The sequence below is a fragment of the Equus quagga genome, chromosome 5, assembly GCF_021613505.1.
Source record: "Equus quagga isolate Etosha38 chromosome 5, UCLA_HA_Equagga_1.0, whole genome shotgun sequence".
Taxonomy (NCBI): Eukaryota; Metazoa; Chordata; class Mammalia; order Perissodactyla; family Equidae; genus Equus; species Equus quagga.
In genome coordinates, this window is record NC_060271.1 from 48,739,257 (window position 1) to 48,759,808 (window position 20,552).

Genomic DNA, 20,552 nt, shown 5'->3' on the forward strand with positions numbered 1-20,552 from the left:
ATTGTATACAGAGGAATAAAAATAAAGTGATGGCCGATTTCTTGTTGGAAACAATGCATGTGAGGAGACAGTGGAACATGTGTGGAGTACTAAAAGTAAAAGCTATCAACCTAGAATTCTATAAATAGACCCAGCTGTACCTGTGTGGTCAGTTGATGTTTTTTCTTAAAGATTGGCACCTGAGCTAACATCTGTTGCCAATCTTCTTCTTTTTTTTTCCTTCTTCTCCCCAAAGCCCCCCAGTATGCAGTTGTATATTCTAGTTGTAGGTCCTTCTGGTTGTGCTGTGTGGGATGCCACCTCAGCATGGCCTGATGAGTGGTGCCGTGTCCGTGCCCAGGATCTGAACCGGTAAAACCCTGGGCTGCTGAAGTGGAGCATGAGAACTTAACCACTCGGCCACGGGGCTGGTCCCAGGTCAGTTGCTTTTCAACAAAGGTGTAAAGACCATTCAGTGAAGAAAGGAGAGTCTTGTCAACAAATGATCAGAACAATTGGATATCCAGAGGCAAATAAGATAACCTGGATCCACACCTCACACCACACACACACATTAACTCAAAGCTGTCAGAGACATAAGTGCAAAACCTAAAACTATAAAACTTTTTGGAGAAAACTTAGAAAATCTTTGTGACCTTTGGTTAGCCAAAGATTTCTTAGATATAACACCGAAAGAACAATCCATGAAAGAAAAATGGATAAATAGGAATTCATCAAAATTAAGAACTTCTGCTCATCAAGAGACATTGAGAAAATGAAAAGATGAGCCACAGACTAGGAGAAAATATTTCAAGTCACGTGTCTGATAAAGGACCTGTATGCAGAATATATATTGTATACATATTATATATTGAGTCTCAAGACTCAACCATAAGAAAACAAATAACCCAATTAAGAAAATGGGCAAAAGATTTGATCAGTCATTTCACAGAAGAAGATACATGGATGGCAAATAAACACATAAAAAGATGCTCAATATCATAAGTCATTAAGGAAATTCAGATTAAAATCACCAAGTATCTGTTAGAATGACTAAAGTTGGAAGACTGACCCCACCTAGTGTTGGCGAGGACGTGGAGCAACGGGAGCTCTCGGGCACTCTGGGTGGGAGTGAAAACTTGTAACTACGTTGGAAAACAGTCTGGCAGTTTCTTAACTTCAGCACGTGCCTACCATCTATGATGCAGCCATTCCACTCCTAGGTGTTTACCCAGGAGAAACGAAAGCACGTGTCCACACAAAGACAAACACAGACGTTCATAGCAGCCTTGTATATAATAGCCCCAAACTAGATACAACCCAAATGCCCATCAGGGTGAGTGGATAAACAAATTGTGGTATATCCAGCAATGGAACACTCCATATTAATTTAGAAAAAAGAACTGGTATACACAATAATATGGATGAATCTCAAATAATTATGCCGAGTGACCGCAGCCAGACACACTGCACTCTTCTGTACTGTGCAAATGACTGCCCTCTGCACGATCCCGTTTGTACACAGTTCTGGACGGTGCCGCCTAACTCTGGGGACAGAGAGCAGACTAGTGGTTACCTCGGGAGGAGGGCAAGGAGGCCTTACAGGAACCTCTAGGGTGGACGGGCGCATTCACTCCGGACTGTTGTGATGGTTTCACAGTGTATACATATGTCAAAACTTAGCAAGTTTATACTTTAAATATGTGCAGTTTATTGTATGTAAATTATACCTCAATAAAACTATTAAAAAATTAAAAGTAAAAAGCCCATACTCCATCTGTGTAAAGTATTTCTGACTGCCTGGCATGTGACAGCTGTTGCTTGAAGCTGGCTATTATTTCTGAGCTCTTACTGTGTCAAGGTCAAGGGCTCAGAGGGGCAGTGGCCTCAGGAGAGTGGGCTGGTGCTGCCGGCTCTGGTGGGGTCCTCCTGCCCCCTGGTGGACCCCTGGGGTACAGCGGGCTGCGCTCCCGTGGACCCGTGGCCCACTCCTTGGGGCCGTGTCTGCCTGTCTGTCCCTCCCTGTGTCTGTCTGCTGCTCCCGCTCGCCCGGGTGTGGTGTCCGCCAAGACGTAGTGCCTGCACCGTGGATCTGGGTCAGGAACGCCGCATGCCCTGGTTCCTCACCCTGTAGAGTCAGCCTCCCATTGTCCCTCCCCCATCCCCACCGAGGAGGTCCATGTCAGGAGGAAGTGGATGAAAGGGAAGCCTGGGTTAGAGTTACACTGGTGAACCCTGGTCTTCAAAAGGCCAGCTTGGTCCTCGCATGGCCCAGGTGAGACCCTCCTCTCCACTACCCTGGGCTCCTCCCACACAGCCTGGGAGCCAGCTTCCCTGCCTCCCTTCTGACCCTGTATTCCGTTCTCCCGGGGCAGCCAGGGCGGTTGTTGAAAAACCCCTGCCCTCAACCCTTCAAACCTCCTCATCTCCTTTAAGTCCACAAAGGCTCGGCCCCTGTAGAGAGACACATCCACACTGTGCACCACCAGAGCCCTGACAGGGCACTGGGACAACTGGACCTCCACAAGGAAACAAAAAAGCGTGAACGACCCCTGTTACCCATCACAGAAGTCAGCACTAGGTGGGGTGCAAGTCCAGTGTGAAAGCTGAAACTATGCAGCCTCAAGAAACCGTGCAAGAGGCCGGCCTGGTGGCACAGTGGTTAAATTCGCACGTTCTGCTTCTGCGGCTTGGGGTCTACCGGTTCAGATCCCCGGTGCAGATATGGCACTGCTCAGCAAGACATGCTGTGGCAGATGTCACACATATAAAGTAGAAGAAGATGGGCACAGATGTTAGCTCAGGGCCAGTCTTCCTCAGCAAAAAAAGGAGGATTGGCAGCAGATGTTAGCTCAGGGCTAATCTTCCTAAAAAAAAAAAAAAAGGAGCCGTGCAAGGGGGTCCGACCCAGTGGCCTAGTGGGTAAGTTGCCGTGCTCTGCTTTGGTGGCCCGGGGCTATGCTGGTTTGGATCCTGGGTGCAGACCTAGCACCACTCGTCAAGCTACACTGAGGCGGCGTCCCACACAGCACAACTAGAAAGACCTACAACTAAAACACATAACTATGTACTTGGAGGCTTGGGGGAGAAGGAGGAAAAATGAAATCTTTAAAAAAAAAAAAGAAACCGTGCAAGGACATCTCAATGAAACTTTCACGACTTCGGGGCTGGCGGAGTTCTTTAAAAGGATGGAAAAAGCGACCGCTGTGAATGAAATTGTTGACAACTTGGACCGTGTTAAAATTTAAAACTTCTGTTCATCAAAAGGCATCGTTAAGAGAATGAAAAGGCGAGATAGAAGGAGAAAATATTCAATAAAGAATTCTTATCAAGAACGTATAGCAAATGCCCACAAATCAACAAGAAAAAGGCATAGAAAGTGGCAAAAGCAGCGAAGAGACAGACTTCTCACAAAAGAAGCTACCGACGGCCAGCAGCTTGGTTATTATTAAGGAAACATGAATGAAAACTGCAGTGAGATAGAGTCAGCTGGAGCCCCAGACACCTAGAGAAAGAGACGATCGGAGGTGTTGGTGAGGACGCTGGGCACGTAGGAGTCACCTGAGTGAGTCTGGGGAGTGGAGCGGGTGCACGGCCCCTGGGAAGACTGCTGGGCAGAAACTAAAGCTGGGCAAACACACCCTGACCCAAGGGCTCCAGAATCGCATCCATGGGTTTGCCAAAAGAAATGTTCCAGAATGTTCATGACATCACTGTTTGTAGTACCGTTGTCCTCCCTTATCCGCAGGGGTCCATCCCAAAGCCCCCGTGGATGCCTGAAACCGTGATAGTGCTGAACTCCAAATAGACTGTTTTTTCCTATGTATACATACTCGCGACAAAGTTTAACTTATAGATTAGGCACAGTAAGAGATTAACAACAATAACTAATAACAAAGTTGGCTTTGGGGCCATTATTAAGTAAAACAAGGGTGACTTGAACACAGCACTGCAACGCTTGACAGTTGATCTGATAACCCAGACATCTACTACGTGACTAACGAGTGGTGGTATCTACGGCTTGGATGCGCTGGACAAAGGGGTGAGTCACGTCCCCGGTGGGCTGGAGCAGGAAGGTGTGAGATTTCATCGTGCTACCCAGAACAGGGCACAATTTAAAACTCATTAATTATTTCTGGAATTTTCCATTTAACCTTTTCAGACAGAGGTTGACCTCGGGGAACTGAAACCGTGATGAGCGAGACCATGGACGAGGAAGGCTGACTGCAGTGCAGAACGGGAGGGACCCAGGTCTGCACCCACAGGAGGCAGCGATGCGCACATTAGCATGGGGACCCTCCGTGCTGAAGCTGGCCACACAGCCCTCAGGCGCCTGGCTCCAGGGCATGATGAGGAAGGGAGCAGACCAAGATAACAGAAGATACACATTGTGGTTGCTGCCACCGGTTGCTGGCACAGAGCTCCTAAAACCCTTGTAAATCCCTGAGTGACAGGAGCACTCAGAGCATCTTTTGTGCTGATGAGGTGACTCTGGTGGCTCCTGGATTGGGGCTGGTCACCAGAAAGACCATCCATGATTAGAAGCTCTGAATCTTCAGCCCCACCCCCAGTCTCCCGAGCAGGGAGAAGGGCTGGACAGGGAATTGATGACCCACCCCGTCTGGGTGTGAAGCCTGCAGGAGCTCCCAATAGTGCCGGCTCAGAGAGCTATGGGCTCTTCACTCCTTCAAAATAAACTGCTAAATGCAAGTAAATGTTCCCCTGAGGCCTGTGAGTCATTCTGGCAAATTACTGAAGGCAAAGTAGGGGAAGGTCATGGGGGCCGCTGATTTGTAGCCAAGCTCGGAAGTTGTGGTCACCTGGGGACCTGCTACTTGTGATTGGCTTCTGAAGTGGGGCAGACCGTGTCAGCACTGAATTAAAGTGTAGGACGCCCAACCCGTGTCAGAGAATTGCTCGGTGTGGGAAAACCCCACGAATCTGATGCCCATAAGTGTTCTGTGTGTGCAGTGAAGGAGACTCGCAGGAGAAAACACAGGAGGGAAAACTGGGTTTTCTTTACACACAGACGCAGAAAGTGTCGTAGGGCGCAATTCCGGTGGCAGGCCAGGCAGCTGGGGTAGCAGACACCAGCAGGCCTCGTCCTTCCCCGGGGTCTGGCTCTCTCACCTTGTGTCTATTTGTGCCCTCCCTGCACGCATTACACTGAACAGTTTACCAGGAATTGAAACGCCGCGCCTCATTGTCCTCCTCCACTGTCATCCTCACAGCCTCGGCCCTTGCTCTCCCCCCTGCCGAATCCTGTCCCTCAGATCCTCAGGCCTTTTGGTCCAAGGCCCCTCCCTGGAGAAGCCCCTTGAGGCTGCCCCCTCTCTCCACTCTCCTTATTTCTTACAATGTGACGCTGTTGGAAACGATATTATTTACCTGTTTATTCAGATGTTTGCTATCTCTCTACTCCCTCCTCGTGTCCCCCAGCAGGGAGGCCCAAGAAGTGTGTGTCACAGTGACCTACCCAGGGATGGGCACCACCAGCCCCAAGGTCAGGATGGCCTGGAGCATGGCTAACAGCAGGGGCTTTGAGACCCAACTCTGTCACTTACTGTCTGTGTGCCTGTGCACAAGTCACTCACCCTCTCTGTGCCTCACCAACTTCAACTGTGAAGGAAGGGTCCTCCAGGCACCCTTCTCAGGATGAACGCACTTTTGGAAAAGTGCTCAGGGGAAACGCGTGGGAGGAGCCTGTGAGGAGCTGCTGTTCTTGAGGCCAAGTTGCCCCTGACTGTCTCCTCTGCGTGACAGGTTCACCTCTAGTGGCGGTAGCAGACCCCTTTTCCTGGAGGGACAGACCCTGCATTGGCACCCCCATCTTCGGCCCTGTCCACAGGAGCCCAGGTTGGAGAGGTGGTGGTGGAGAGAGACCCACTTTCCTCCCTGGCCCCTCCCAACCCTTTCCAGAGGCCCAGGGCCCAGCCCCTTTGGGGTGCCCTCCACCGAGAGCCCTCAATGCCCCTACTTGCACCCTAGGCCCCACTGGCAGGCTCAGCAATGCTGCCAGGGAGGGGCTAGTGAGCCCCTTGAGGTCAGACCAGGGAGGTGCAAGGTTGCACCCAGGTTGGCAGCAGCCCACCCCCAAAGGACCTCTAGGGACATTCTGGAACAGTCCTTTCGCAGCTCATCACTCTGTAACTCCCTCTGGTCCCCACAGGCCACAGGGTAAAGTTCTAAGACCCAGAGGGGCTGTTCTGGTCTTGGGGGGCTGCCAGCAGGCAGGTGGCAGTAGCGGTGGGCATGAGGTCTCACAGCGGGTGGGCGGGGCCACTTACAAGGAAAGGGCAGCCGGCGGGGACACGGTGTGCACGGTGGCGAAAGGGAGGCCATGCAGTCCTGACTGCTGGTCAGCATTCTCTGGCAGGCGTCTGACCTGACAGGAAGGCGTCCCTCACATAGCTGGAGGCCCCTCAAATACCATCTATTTGTGGCCTGGACCCTGACGGCTGGCAGGAGCCATGTGACCACAGAGACGAGGTATTTTTGGCAGTGGGGGTGGGGCCCGCGTGGGAGCCCAGCACCATGCCCCTCCGGGACAGGCAGCTTGGATGCCCAGCTCCGCTGCCCCGGCTGGCTGCGGGGTCCCAGGTACGACATGGTCAGCCCCTCTTTCCCACCTTAAGGGGTCCCAAAGGCGGACAGCCCCCATAGGGACCTCCCCAAGGGCCAGGGAGGAAGGCAAAGTTCAGTGGGTCAGGAAGCCACGGTCTCAAGCCATCTCTATGTTAGGACTGGCCTGGCCAGAGTGGCCTCCTACCTCCCTGGGTCCAGCAGTAGCTGACAAAAGGCTGAAGGGCAGCTCCCCATAGGGTCAGCTGTGGCCGCCCTGGTTCAATGAGATGGGAGTGGAGGGGCTTTGCCAGCTGGGCAGGCCAGGGTCAGGGCACAGGTCCCGGGGATATCCCTGGGGGCCGATGAGAATCAAGACGGTCATATCTGGTCTGTGACCTCCTGCCGAGGCAGGCAGAGCCAGGCTCTTCCCAGTGACCCCTGAGTGGGCTCTGGTCTGCATCACTGTGACCTTGATGAGCTCAGAGGAAGCCCAGCAGCCTGCCCCAGCCAAGGTTGGTGGAAGGTCATCACCAGAGGCTGGTCACCTGGGCACTGTGGCCCCTCCCCCATGGCCAGCTGCCACCTGGGGCATGCTGGGACAGGCCAGGGTTGCCCATCGCCCAGGTGAACTAACTCCTCGTGGGTGGTCCTTGAAATGGGCTTTGCTGTGTAAAGTTGGCCTCAGTACAGACAACTCTGGAGGAAAGTTGGAGGAGGTGAGGCTGACTCAGCTGGACAGAAATGCTCCATGATGTGAAGGAAGCCACTTCTGGGGGCTAAATTCAAGCACAAGAAGGCCTGTTTTGCAGCCTACTTCACTAATCTAAAACCTATCTGATGGTAGGCACGTACAACCTGTCGTTATATAAAGTTATCGCCTGGGGTCGGCTGGAAGCAGGGCCGGTGGGAGGTGCCTTTTCTCTCCTGGAGGAAGAATCAGGTCTGGAAGCAGCACAGCTCCCTCCAGGGTTCTTTCAGGACCAGGTTCTCCAGCTTCTTTCTGCTCTGCTTTCTTTCAGGACAGAGATGAAGTGCCAGCCCCGGAGCCAGGGAGGTGGGGGCACCCAAGGGGGCGGGTGGCAGTGTGTGCTGGCCGATGCCCGGGGCCTGGGTCCATGAAGGCTGGATGCTCTGCTGCTCAGGCGCCTCTGCTGACCCGAGATGGAGAACTTCCAGTACAGTGTCCAGCTGAGCGACCAGGACTGGGCTGAGTTCTCGGCCACTGCCGAAGAGTGTGGCCTCCTGCAGGCCGGCCTGGCCTCTGGGGATGAGCTCTTGTCCAGTGACATTGACCAAGGGGACAGCAGTGGCAGCAGTCCCCCTGGGCCCCCGCCCCTTCTCCAGGGGCAGCCGGCTTCTAGGGAGAGGGGCTGGCCTGGTCTCGAGGAGGAGGACAAAGTGGCCACTCGGCAGCTGGTCAGCAGGTCTTGGCATGAGCCCACCTTGGCCCCGGAGCCCGGTCAGCAGACGCCCAGCACGTCCGCACAGCCAGAAGCTCAGCTGTCCCTCAGCTCTGGTGCCACCCCTCCTGGCCAGAGCGCATCCCTCCTTGGGCCAGAGTCTTCCAGACAGGAGATGCAGAGGCTTCTGCAAGGGCCGGCCCCCCGGGGCCCTGCCCCTAGTCCCCCTGGGGAGCCCCCCCAGAGTCCCGAGTCTCCTGGCCGCAGCACTGCCCCCCAGAGGCCTCCTGGAAGCCCTGGAGCCCCACCCCGCAGCCCCAGCCGAAAGAAGAGGCGCCCTGCAGGCACCAAGGTGGGTGGGCGCTCGGGGGCCGCCGGCTCTGCTCCCACCCAGCCGGGCTGCCTGCTGCTCACGGAGCCCAGGCCTGAGGAGGGTCTCGGCCTGGCTGGGTCCAGGGGGAAGGGTCTCTCAACTGGGATAGCAGAGTGTACAGCAGGAGCTGGGCAGGACGAACTGGGGTCAGAGTCTGCAGGAACCCCTGAGCAGGTGACCAAGCAAGGGCCAGGTTTGGATCTGTCTACACCTGTTCCTACAACTCAGCAAGGTACAGACCTGCTCAGAATGACCCCCAGAGCTGGGGTACACACTGTGACCACATCTGCCCATAAAGCTCGTCTAGACGTCTCAATGGTTAAGTCAGATGTGGCTCTGTCTACACCTGTCTCCAAGCCTCAAACTGACACAACTCTGTCTACATCGGCCTCCAAGCCTCAACCCAAGATGCCTCTGTCTACACCAGCCTTCAAGTCTCAACTAGACACAACTCTGTCTACACTTGCCTCCAAGCCTCAACTCGACATGCCTCTGTCTACACCGGCCTCCAAACTTCAACCTGACACAACTCTGTCTACACCAGCCTCCAAGCCTCAACCTGACACGCCTCTGTCTACACTTGCCTCCAAGCCTAGACTGGATGTGGACCTGCCTACACCAGGTCCAATGGTCAAGCCAGAGGTGGATTCATCCACACCTGTCTCAAAGGCTATACCATGCACAGCTCTGCCTCCCCTTGTGTCCAAGGCCCAGTGTGATGTGGATGTGTCTATACCTGCTGCCCTTCCCCAGGCTGAGCCTGATGTGGTGGAGGTTGCCCCAGCGGTAGAACTGGGTTTGACCCCTGTTGTGTCTCCAGGAGGGCAGCGAGAGAGGCCCAGAGGGGAGCCTCCAGCAGGTGCCCCTGGACATCGCTCAGGGGAGCCCCCCATAGGGCCTGTCCAAAGCGCCAAAAAGAAGAAAGTGCGATTCTCCATGGCTGTGTCCAGTCCCTCCGAGGACCCAGGGTCAGGAGAGGCCTTGGGCCCACCCTCACCAGCCACAGCCCGGCCCTCAGCCCCCAGGATGGCAGCTGGGGGCCGCGGGGGGCCTGGAGCCTGGGACGCTGTGGCAGTTGGGCCCCGGCCCCTCCAGCCTCGGGTCCTCAAGCTTCTGCCTCCCCCGGCCTCCTCTGCCTTGGAGTGGCCCGAGCCCAGGAGCTGCTTTGCAGTGACCCTCCCAGAGGCCTATGAGTTCTTTTTTTGTGACACGATTGAGGAAGAGGACGAAGATACCATAGAGGCAGCAGAGGCTGGCCAGGCTGCAGCTGAAGTCCAGTGGCCGGACGTGTGCGAGTTCTTCTTCCAGGACTTGCAAGCCCAGAGGTCGGAGCACCCAGTGGGGCGCTCCTTGGCCCCACCCCCTCCGGCCAAGCCTATGCCAGCTCCTCCACCTGGAGACCCCATGCCCATCTCCATCCCTGAGGCCTATGATCACTTCCTTGGGGAGGACAGGGTAGACAGCATGCTGGGACCGGCTGCCCTTCTCCAGTTGCAGGCCACAGAGAACCCCAGGTCGGTCCCCCATGGAGTGGGCCCTGGAACCCCACCAGAGCCCTGCCCAGCCACAGCAGAGCAGCTCAACCTGGCAGTCAGGCAAGCAGGTATGTGTGGCATGGGCCCTATGGCCTGTCCAGGTCCTGGGAACACACTGTCCAGAGAGTTCAGCCAGGAGGGCTATTGGGGAAGGGCAGGCCAGGACCCTGGGTCATGAGCCAGTAGGGGGGCCTTGGGGATGCTCTGGGAAGGAACGACCTGCTTCCAGCCATCCCAGGACACAGTCCAGGTGGGGCAGACCAGGCCAGGCATCGTGCCCATTCAGGGGTTTGACTCTGCACTCACCACCACTGTGTTTAGGTCTGATGACAGTAGCACCTGCCCCCAGCCTCTGGCAGGGCAGGTGTCAGGGTGGTTCCTGCTCAGCCTTGCTGCCCGCTGGGTCAGGCAGTCAATAGACTTCATCTTACGTTCCCTTTAGAAGATATTTTCCAAACGGTGCCCCAGAGGCAATTTGCCGAAGGTGGCCTGACTCAACTATGCCACACATCACCTTGTGTCTTGGGACAGAGTATCATGGGGGCAGGCGTGTCCCAGGATAGACATGTCCTGGGATAGACATGTCCTCAGGCAGGCATGTCCTGGGGCAGCCATGTCCCAGAATAGATGTGTCCCCAGGCAGGCGTGTTCCAAGATAGACACGTCCCAGGATAGACATGTCCCCGGGCAGGCATGTCTGAGTGGAGCAGCCGGAGCTCAGGGTGTACTTCTCTTTTCTAGGGGAGCCCTGGGGTCCCCTCACCTCGTTTACCTTCAGCCAGAACGACATGTGCCTAGTGTTTGTGGCCTTTGCTACCTGGGCTGTGAGAACATCGGATCTGCATACCCCAGACGCCTGGAAAACAGGTTTGGGGGCTCTGGGGGAGGAGGGACAGTGGTGTCCAGTCTCACCAGCTGGGCCAGCAGGGATGAGCGTACATGGGGAGGCACAGGTTTCTCTCCGACGTTGCTTTCCCATTGCTGACTCCCATGCCCCGCCAATCTCCTCCTGCCCTTTGAGGGCTGGGCCATACGGGTAGAAGGTGGTGACCAGGCTGGAGTGGAGCTGGCACTCAGGGGCCTGTGCTTTTCTCCTGCAGTCTTGCTGGCCAACATTGGCACCGTCTCTGCCATCCGATACTTCCGTGGTCAGGTGCAGAGGGGGCGCCGCAGCCCGAACCGCAGTCGCAGCCCCAGCCCCAGCTCCAGTTCCAGCTCCTAGGACCCAGTCTTGGCCCAGGAAGACGCAGGATGAGGAAACGGCCACAGGTGCTCAGGGCAGGCGCTGCCCTCAGGCCTTGCACTTTGACCTCTGTTCTCCACCATCTAGGAAGGAGCCAGCATCCTTGGTCTTGGCTCCTTTGGACTCCACCGAGGGTCCAGCCAGTGGCTGAGGCCAAGGCTGTACCCCACACCCGGAGAGGGGAAGGTTCTGGAAGGCTGGGCGAGAAGGGGCTGAGCAGGGAGCTGGTTAGTAAGGTGGCCAGGGTAGCAAATCAGAGCACAGGATGTCCAGTGATGCCTGAAGTTCAGACATGTAGTATTTGAGCCGTATTTACAGTAAGATATTATTTGCGGTTTATCTGAAATCAAATTTGACTGGGTGCCCTGTATTTTACCAGCTTATCTAGTCAGGGGGTGAGGGCAGGGCACTGGAAATTAGGGGGTCAGAGCAGCAGCAAGACCCTGCTGGAGACCTGGGCAGGGGCAAGGGTGATGAGGCTGGGTGGGCTTGAGGCTGTGGGGGCAGGTCCCAGGGACTCTCTGCCCCATTTAGAAGTGGGCTGGACTGGTGAGGGCCTCTGAGGCCTCCCTGGTCCCTGAGCCCCAAGGGCCTGTGGCCAAGGCCTCCTTGGCTCCTGCCTGGGACAGTGAACAGGGGCCTACAGGGGCCTATGGGAAGGGGCTCCAGAGGCCCCTGCAGGGCGGGGGTCTATAGGGCAGAGCCTGGACAAGGTGCAAGGGCAGAGTGCAATGGTGTCAGGTAGAGGGACTGGACCTGGGATTGTCCCGGGGCTGAGAGGAGCCGGAGATGGGGTAGGTAGGTGGGCAGGGGACTGGTGGTGGCAGAGCAGCGGGGGTGCTGGGGGGGCATGCATGGGGTCCTCAGGACGACGGGAGACTCCAGGCTGCTAAGTGGAGAACGCATGGATACAGCACCAATAAATCTCCTTCTCTTTCTTGTTCAGTCTCTTGTCAGTTCCTCCCCACCAGCCCCATCCCACTCGCACACCTAGGCAACTCTCCTGCCTCTCCTGATGATGTCTCAGACCTCGTGGACCTCTGACCCTCAAGCTCTCTGACTTCACATACTCTGACCCTCATTAACCTGACTTTCTCAGCCCTCTGACCTCCTGCTCCTAGGTGAAGCCCCCATCAAGTCCCTTCCCTTATTCCTTCCTGGGGAGCAGGCCAAGGTCCGGCCCCTCTGGGCATCCTTTCCTGATCTGTGGTCCAGTCACTTGGGCCAGGGCATCCTCAGGATGACGCCCTTCTCCTGGCCCATCCAGAGCTCAGGAAAACTCCATGTTCTGGGGACCTTCCATCCTGCTGGGGCCAGAGCCTGATGTGGTACTGGACGGGGGGTTGGTCAGCCTGCGGCCCTGCTGCAGACCCCCATCCAGGTCGACACTGGCAGATGGTCCCGAGAAGCGGCCTGCCCGGCCATCAGATCCACTGGATGAGCCCCTCCTCAGCCTCAGGCGCCCCACGGGGCCACCGCCGGTGGGAGGGAGAAGGAACCTTGTCCCAGATGTTGTCATAGCTTCTGGGGGGACGGCCATCTGGTGGGGAGGGCAGACAGACATGTGCCTTCAGGAAGCAATACCCAGGGGTCCCCAGAAAGAGGCAGGAGCCCTCGCTTACCTGGGGGAGGCGGCAGGGGGCCCAGCGACGCTTCTCTTGCAGGGGAGGCCTGGGGACACAACCACAAGTCTGAGAGCCAAGCACCGGGGGCCCCTGAGCCTTCCCTCGTGCCCCCCGCTGCCCCTGCCTGCCCACTGCTCCCTGTCCTTGGCCTGTGCCCACTCCATCTTCCCATTTCCATCTCTCCTGCAGGGTTCCGGGAGGCCCCCCCGCCATTTTCCCTCCCCCCAAGAAGCCCTGTCCAGGGTGCGGGCTGCTACTCACAAACTGAGGGGAGTCTGGGGGCTGGGACCCCCGGCCCTTGATGGAGCCTCGGTGCCGCTGAGGGGCTCGGGACTGCAGGGCACCCTTCTCAGAGTGTCCAGCGCTGGGCTCAGAGACAGGCACGGACACGGGGACAGATGGGAACAGGGCAGAGGGCTCAGGGCCGAGCGAGTTCTGCATCACACTGAGGAACTGTGGGGAAAGTGGTGGTGACCCAGGCCCTGCGCCAGGGCCTCCATGGAGCTGGGGGACCCCCGCTCCAGAGCCCCACAGCCTCTCATCGTGGCCTGAACCAGCCCAGGCTTCGGGCACCTCCAGCCCCTTCTGTCACCCTCATGACTGACCTCGTCCAGGTCCTGGACGTCTGTGATTTTGTGGTGGGAGGTGGCAGGTGGCGTGTAGGGATCAACGTAGAGTGGGGAGTGTGGTGACTCCAGGGGGTGGTCTGGGGCCACAGGGCCGCCCTCCAGGCCCGCTCTGCTCAGCTGCAGGAAAGCAGAGGAGACAGGTTTCCTGGAGCTGCACATGCCGTCCTCCCTTCTCCATGCAAGAGGCTTCTGCATGGCTCCAGGACCACCTGGGCCCAAGACACAGAGGCCAAGGAGGGAGGACGGGAGGGTGAGCCAGGCCCGGAACCGGTTCAGCGCGCTGGGCCCACCTTGGTCAGGTCCAGGTGCAGTGGGGTGGCTGGACTGGGCCCCTCGCCCCGAACCTTGCTCCTGGGTGAGCGGCTGCTGCCGCCCCGTCTCAGCTCTGCCCTCTGTCTGACCATGCTGGTGCAGCTGGGATTGATCTGGTCCTGTAGAGACCAAGAACCTTCCAGAAAGTTCCCTGGGGCCCTCTCCCACACAACCTTCTGAGGCTGCACCAAGCTCCCGCCAGCCTGACTCCCCTCCCCTGAGGACCTAGGGTCCCTCTTGGGATGGGGTGCCATGGGGACCCAGGCTCCCCAGCACAAACTCGCTTCCTGCCCCCGTCCCTTTCCCTCGCCCATTCCCTTCCTCCAGACACTCACGGGTGCAGACTGGGCAGGGCAGCCTGTGGTGGACGGCACTGAGGACTCGGGGAGGGAGTGGCTGGTGCAGGTGGAGGGGGGCACCGGGCACCCAGAGTCCCAGCTGGTCTGTCCATCTGAGGTGAGAGAGCCTCGGCCGCCGCCCATGACCTGGGCAGCGCAGAGGTGGGTGAGCAGGATGGCAGGACCCTCTCCACACCTACCCGTGCCCAGACCCACCCTTCTGTCCTCCTGTGGCTACACTGCCTGGAGCCTGAGCTGTGGGGCGGCCCCCTACACTGACCCTCACCTGTGTGGGTGTCTGCAGCCCCAGGAAGCTCTCCAGGCCTGGTGCAGCGGGGGCCGCCTCCCTGCGGGAGATGGCCTGCAGGCAGAGCAGCCAGTGGCTGTAGTCCTCGTAGCTGGCACACAGCACGCGGATGGTGTTGATGAGGCGCCCTGCACACAGATGCTGTGAGGGGCCAGGTGGGCAGGGCGCCCTGGGGAGGCCCCACTGAAGAGCTGGCACCCTCCAGGCTTGTGCCTCCCTCCCAGCCCCGCCACAGCCCACCTTCAATCAGGAAGGAGCGGATCTGCTTCTCTCTCTCCTCCAGGTTGATGTGGACGGCTCTGAGTGGGAGCTCCCCCTGTGAGGAGCAAGCAGCAGGGAGGATGGGGCCTCTGTTCCAGGGGGCAGCCAGGCACCAGGCCCGCTTGGAGAGACAGGCCCCTCTCAGGGCACTGAGAGCCAGCACACGAGAGCCACCCAGGAGCGGCCGTGCCCCCGCCACCTGCCCCCGTGATGGTCTGGCTGGTGGCTGAGGACCCTCTGGGATGACACAGGGCACCAGGCAAGGGCCCCTCCTTGCCCACGTCAGAGCTGAGACCAGACTGACCAGGGAAGCGGGCCTGGTGGGTTTGGCCAGCACGCCTCTGTTCCAACAGGCCCCGAAATACAGGTTCCTCCTGACCCAATGCCCCCTCCCACCCCCACACATAGGGTGCCTCCCTGGGGCGGGTCCACAGTGGGGAAGACCCACCTTAAAGGAAAGCCCATCTGCTTCCTCAGAGAAAATGGCCAGGGAAGTCGGGTACAGGACCAGCAGCCGGTCCCACTGCTCCTGTGAGGGGGTCAAAGGGCAGAGTGGGGACATCTGGCCTGGCCCCCATCTGCTACCTGCACCCCTCCGCTGCCTCCTCACCCCCATCTTCTCCCCTACCTCCTCACCCCTCCCCCATCTCCTCACCCCCATCTCCTCCCCCATCTCCTTACCCCTCCCCCACCTCCTCAACCCTCCCCTATCTCCTCATCCCCATCTCCTCCCCCATCTCCTTACCCCTCCCCCACCTCCTCACCCCTCCCTCATCTCCTCACCCCTCCCCCACCTCCTCACCCCTCCCCATCTCCTTACCCCTCCCCCACCTCCTCAACCCTCCCCTATCTCCTCACCTCATCTCCTCCCCCATCTCCTTACCCCTCCTCCACCTCCTCAACCCTCCCCTATCTCCTCACCCCATCTCCTCCCCCAACTCCTCACTCTTGCCCCACCTCCTCACCCCTCCCTCATCTCTTCACCCCTTCTCCATCCCCCCTCCACCCCCCTGCCCTCACCTTCTCTCACCCCTGTGTCCCGCCCCACCTGTGAGGGCAGATGCTGCAGCTTGACCCTCGAGGCGCAGATGGCGCTGCCTGCCACTTGGCGTCCTGAGGCCGTCCGCAGCTGAGTCAGCCTGCGCTGCAGAGTCCAGGGAAGCTCGTCCTCGGGGGGGTCCTGGTAAAGGGGGGTCAGGGCAGGCTGGAGAGGGTGGGGATGGGAAGGGGGTGGGGTCCCAGCACTGACCTGTGGTGGCGCTGAGTGACAGCGCTGCAGTCCTCCCACAAGGGCCATCTGCTTCTCCAGGTGGTAGAGCCAGCGGCCCAGCTCCGCCTGGCTGGGGCAGAGCACCAGGAGGGGGGCGGGCAGCGGGCCTGCGGGCGGGTGGCAGCAGAGGGGGCTGGGCCAGCAGCCCACAGGCAAGGCCCCTCCCAGGGGCTCCTCCTGACCCCGGACCCAGGTCACACACAGTTCTGGAGATCCCCACCCACTGCCCTCACCCAGTGTGATAAGTGCACGTGTGCCCATTGGAGCCAAGATCCCTAATGCGCTCAGGGTCCTGCCAGTGTCCCAGAGCCTGGCCAGAGGCCAAGGTCACTGAGCAGCCCTGGCTTTCTCACCCTCCCAGGGGCCTGGTCCACTCATGCTGCCCACATACCTGTGATCTGGAAGGCATGCTCTCTGGACCCCTCTAGTGGGCAGACCCTCAGCTCCATCAGTGGTAGCAGCCCCTGCCAGGGCACAGCAAGGAGGGTAGGGCTGGGACACTCTCAGTGGGAGGTGGCCGCTCCCTCTCCTCCCGCCTCCTCCCTGCGCCCATCCCCTCACCTGGAAAGTGAGCCCTTTGGAGCCATGGGCCTGGAAGTAGAGGTGCGAGGGGAACAGCTCCAGGTAGCAGTCGCTGGTGTCCTGGAGGAGAGCAGGCGGCGTCTGAGGGGCTGGGGGCAGGCCTCAGGCTGGTGCCTCAGCACTCCTCACCCGGCCAGCCCCTACCTGGCTGTGCTGAAATCGCAGCTGGACCTTGGCATAGTGCACAACCTTGCCCAGGTTCCTCACGGGCACCCTCCGCCGTCCTTTCTTGAACACAGTCAGGAACGGCTGCTCCAGGTTTTCTCGCTGGCTCTCCAGGCTTGGGATATCCTGCAGGGAGCAGAACTCAGAGGAGAGGGCCTGACTTGGGGCCGGCAGCCCCGAGCCTGGACATACCTGCCAGTCACACAAGACACAGATTAAGAACACACACACCCCATCATGCATGCCTACGGAACCTACACACTCACGCACGCACGCACACATGCACGGCTTCCCTGCCATCAGAGCGATGTGGTCTGGTGGTGGACACAGTGAGGTGAGGTCTGGACTCCGCGGAGAGTCACCCATGTTTCTGCCACTTCCTGAGCTGTGTCCCCTTGTCCCAGTTACTCAACCTCCCGAGACCCGTGGGCCAGAGGGGTTTCCAGGCCTCTGAGTGAGGCTCGCTCGAAACCCTCGGGTGCCTCGAGCTGCTGGTGGATGTTTAACATCTGGTTCTACAAAAGGAAGGCATACATACTCCCGCCACAGCCCATTTCAAGCCACTGACGTGACGTCAGTGGATGTGGAACTGGGGAGAGATGCAGCGATCGGTTCTCGAGAGTTGGTGCTAGCCCCCAGCCCCACCACGTGCCCTGTGACCTTGCTCACAGTGACGGCCAGGGTCCTGGTGGCCCTCCCCTCACAGCAGGTACACGTCTGTCCTCGCTCTTGCTGTTCCCTCGGCCTGGAACATTCAGCCCAAACTCCCTTCTCACCCTTCGGGGCTTGGCTCAGACCTCACCTCCTCCGTAAGGTCCTGTCTGGGTACCTTCTGACCTCCCACCTTCCCTGAGCCCTCGGCACATGTTTCCTCCTTAGCGACAGCCACGTCTAACTTATTATATCTTCCACTTGTCTTGCCATCTGGCTCTGTCACAGGAATGGGAACACAATGAGAACAGGGTCTTTGTCTGTTTTTCCCACTGCTGTGTCCCCAGGGCCTAGAGCAGGCCTGGGATGTCTGCAGAAAGAGGGAGGGTCGGTGCCTGCAAGCCCTTGACCAATCCTGGTCCAGAGAGCCCTCTACAAAGAGGGGCTGAGTCATCAGATTGGAGTCAACAGGGACGGGTGCTGACCTGGGGCTGAGGGGCCGAGGTCGAGGGACTGAGTTGGGGAGAGGGCCACGCTCCCTGTGGGAGCTGGCTCGGGCTACCTCTCGGGCTGCTGTGCTCTGGCCAAGCTAAGCTGCCCCTTGGGCAAGCCCAGGAATGTGAACAGACCGACACACAGCTTCCTGGCCTCCCTGCCTCTGGGTGGGGCCTCCTGTACCCACACCCAGGGCAGGGATGACGCCGGGACGGGACCATGAAAAATAGGCCACGGAGCAGGACAGGCCAAGCAGCTGGCCCTGTGGGCCAGGCTCAGCCTTAGGGAGGAAGGGCCCAGGGAGGGGCCTGCTCAGAGCCGTGGCAGGGCTGGCTCATGTGTGGGTGCAGAATCCTCCATAGGGCAGGGCCCATGAGAGCTGGCTCCTCCCCCGGCCCCACCTCCCAAGGTTCAGCATGTCTGGCACCCCCTCTAGCCACCATGCCCTGGCAGGAGAGGACCATCAGGGCCACCATGCCTCAGGGAACCCCACCAAGGTCACGTGATATGTCCTGGGCCTGGACAGATGGAGTTGAGGTCTGAGATACGGCCACATGGAAGGAGTGCATCCTGGCCTGGCCAAGCCAGGCCCTGAACGGAAGTGCTCTGTCCATGTCTCTGAGGAAGCATGGTTTCTGAAGCCAGCATTGGCCCACAGGGAACCCTGCGACCTCAGAGAGCAGAAGAAGGGTCAGGCCCACTAGTCCTTCCCAGCCTGATGGGAACACATTGGAAAAGTGGGCTCTGAAGCCCACACCAGCTGCTAGGCCTCAAGAGGAGGGTGTGAGGACCAAGGAATAGAGGGGGGGAAGCCCTGGCCCAAGCTACTGGCACAGAGTCACAGGTGTTCCTCCTCTGTCCTCTCCAGATGCTCCTGGGGTAAGAAATTGGGGGATCATTTCCCTCACATCCTGGGGCCTCCATACATAGTGGAGCCTGGCCTTGATCCAACGCCAGCCATGTTGGGAATAGGGCTGGCTGTCTCTCTCTCAGCTAACCCTTAGCCCCACAGTGAAGGGCAGGGCAGTTGCGTGGTATTCAGCTCAGAGGTGGCCTAGCATGTGCTTGGGAGCCACGTCCTTGCTGTGTGGACTTGGCAAGGAGACATAGCAGATTGCTGTGAGATGAGGCACAGGACATACCAAGGAGACACCACCTGGGAGAAACTGAGGCCTGGAGTATTTGAGAGGCTGGCTCACTGTTTACCTGAGCCTCTCACTCTCTCAGAGTGACAAGGGGGGTGAGGGTTCACAGCCACACTGCCTGCATGACACCAGTGCCCACACAGCAACAACACAGACAGGCGTGTGCCTGGTCCCGGGGATCGGGCAGACACCAGGGCTCATGGCTCACAGGGATGGCTCTGAATGTATGGCTTGGCCATGGCACCCCCTCCGGTGCAATAGAGAGACTCCTGGAGGCCCCGCCCGTGGCCCGCCCCTGCCGGCTGCTCGCTCACCCCACTGACTCAGTGTTGGGTCTCAGTTTCGCTCTCTGCTCAGACTTTCAGCCAGATGAGCTCCCCAGGGCGGGGCAGTGTCTACTTCCTCACCTTGTTCTGGATTTGACTCCCCCCAGCTGCCAGGGGAAGACCTTGAGCTGAGCGAAGACAGGACACACACATGCAGTCACATACAGACCACCGCCACCGCACCCCTGCAAGTGAGCTCGTCACTTGAGCTGGGACACGCCCACCCACCAGCTCACCGTCCCAGGGATGTAGCAGAAGATCTTGTCGGCAGTGGTGTCCCCGTCGGGACCGGCCTCGGTGCCAAACAAGCCAGTCAGCTTCCTCGCGCCATCCTCTCTGGGGACAAGGGAGGGGGGCTCACAGCCTGGCCCCCAAGACAAGTTGAGGGCGACCCTGTGACCCAGAGGCGAAGGCTGGGCCCCTGCCCCCCTCACCTATTTCCCTTCAGTGAAGGCTTTCTGGAGAAGGAGGCCCGGAGCCTCCGAGGTGCCTGAGGGACGCAGGGGCTGTTCCCCATGGCGTTGGCGGCAGCAGTGGTGGCTGGCCAAGCTGAACAGGTCGACGTCTGGGTCCCTCTGTTCTGAGCCTCCTGCCCCCGCCTCCTGGGGCGGGGCTCTGGGAAATTGCCCTGTATCCAGGAGCCCGGCAAAGGCGGAGCCTTTCCAAGGAGGGACCTGGCCCTACCTGAGCCGGGTCTTTCAGTTCTTGCCCGAGTCCTCCACACATGCAGTCCAGCCTGGGGGACAGGGGGGAAGTACCCCCCACAGCCCAGTCAAGAGCCCCCCACTCAGCCTCCAGTCTACAGCAGGGCCCTTGAAGGCCTGGCCTGTGAGTGCACTCCCTGCCTACACGTAGGCTGGGGGGTGCCTGGGGCTGGAGGTTGGTGAACCGAGGGGCCCCCTTCCAGGCCTCCCCTACGTGAGGACACATCCTGTTTCCACGTATATGCCAGTCTCTGAGTCACCGGTGACTGTAAGGGGGTGTGCCTGCTCTCAGCCACGGAAGCAGGAGTTTGCAACATCGGGGAAGGGGAAGCCAGGACCCTCTCCCAGTCCTCCCCTGCCCCAGTCCAATCCTCATCTCCAGCTGTCAAGGTCCCCGAGGCCTACCCAGAATCAGGAAGGAGGCCACAACCCTCCCAGGTACACCCAGGCCATCATGGTGAGGTGAGAGGATGCTGTGCAGGCCCCCCTCCCCAGAGCCTGAGGTGAGCCAGGGGCCACAGGAGCCTCTCAGGATCAGGCTGACGGTGAACCATGCTCCTAGTTGGCACTTGTTGAGGACGTCGCCAGTTCCGCCCCACCTGGACACGATGGTGCTGCCTCAAAGCGCTCAAATGCCAACGCAGTGCC

At 58.9% G+C, this 20,552-nt stretch overlaps 2 protein-coding genes across 4 annotated transcripts; one reads left to right on the forward strand and one right to left on the reverse strand.

The window, feature by feature from the left end:
• The first annotated feature begins 6,317 nt into the window (after nt 1–6,317).
• On the forward strand, nt 6,318–12,039 carry PERM1 (PPARGC1 and ESRR induced regulator, muscle 1). 2 transcript variants are annotated; one of them, XM_046662536.1, is made up of 4 exons: nt 6,318–6,579; nt 7,563–9,919; nt 10,593–10,718; nt 10,952–12,039. In XM_046662536.1, exons 2-4 carry the CDS (start codon nt 7,705–7,707, stop codon nt 11,071–11,073), a joined length of 2,463 nt encoding a protein of 820 aa, XP_046518492.1. In that variant the 5' UTR covers nt 6,318–6,579; nt 7,563–7,704; the 3' UTR covers nt 11,074–12,039. The 2 variants fall into 2 exon arrangements, with proteins under 2 accessions (XP_046518492.1, XP_046518493.1); XM_046662537.1 differs by having other exon boundaries at nt 6,318–6,468.
• PLEKHN1 (pleckstrin homology domain containing N1) lies at nt 12,015–20,493 on the reverse strand. Of its 2 annotated transcripts, XM_046662540.1 has the most exons (16): nt 19,635–20,493; nt 19,437–19,536; nt 16,563–16,709; nt 16,398–16,478; nt 16,228–16,300; nt 15,816–15,943; nt 15,615–15,746; nt 15,015–15,095; nt 14,546–14,621; nt 14,285–14,433; nt 13,996–14,145; nt 13,639–13,779; nt 13,325–13,465; nt 12,981–13,172; nt 12,717–12,765; nt 12,015–12,634 (listed from the first exon to the last, which is right to left on the reverse strand). In XM_046662540.1, exons 1-16 carry the CDS (start codon nt 19,715–19,717, stop codon nt 12,519–12,521), a joined length of 1,839 nt encoding a protein of 612 aa, XP_046518496.1. In that variant the 5' UTR covers nt 19,718–20,493; the 3' UTR covers nt 12,015–12,518. The 2 variants fall into 2 exon arrangements, with proteins under 2 accessions (XP_046518496.1, XP_046518494.1); XM_046662538.1 differs by having other exon boundaries at nt 15,615–15,943.
• Nucleotides 20,494–20,552: the final 59 nt, after the last annotated feature.

Bases quoted from the DNA above. Each gene is read 5' to 3' on its own strand.
- PERM1 (XM_046662536.1), top strand. From the start codon at position 7,705: ATGGAGAACTTCCAGTACAGTGTCCAGCTGAGCGACCAGGACTGGGCT. The intron at 9,920-10,592 runs GTATGTGTGGCA...TCTCTTTTCTAG, and splicing joins CCTGGCAGTCAGGCAAGCAG to GGGAGCCCTGGGGTCCCCTC. The intron at 10,719-10,951 runs GTTTGGGGGCTC...TTTCTCCTGCAG, and splicing joins CCCAGACGCCTGGAAAACAG to TCTTGCTGGCCAACATTGGC.
- PLEKHN1 (XM_046662538.1), bottom strand. From the start codon at position 19,717: ATGGGGAACAGCCCCTGCGTCCCTCAGGCACCTCGGAGGCTCCGGGCC. The intron at 16,479-16,562 runs GTAGGGGCTGGC...GCTCTCCTCCAG, and splicing joins TGCGATTTCAGCACAGCCAG to GACACCAGCGACTGCTACCT. The intron at 14,434-14,545 runs GTGGGCTGTGGC...ATCTGTGTGCAG, and splicing joins CCGCTCCTTCCTGATTGAAG to GGCGCCTCATCAACACCATC.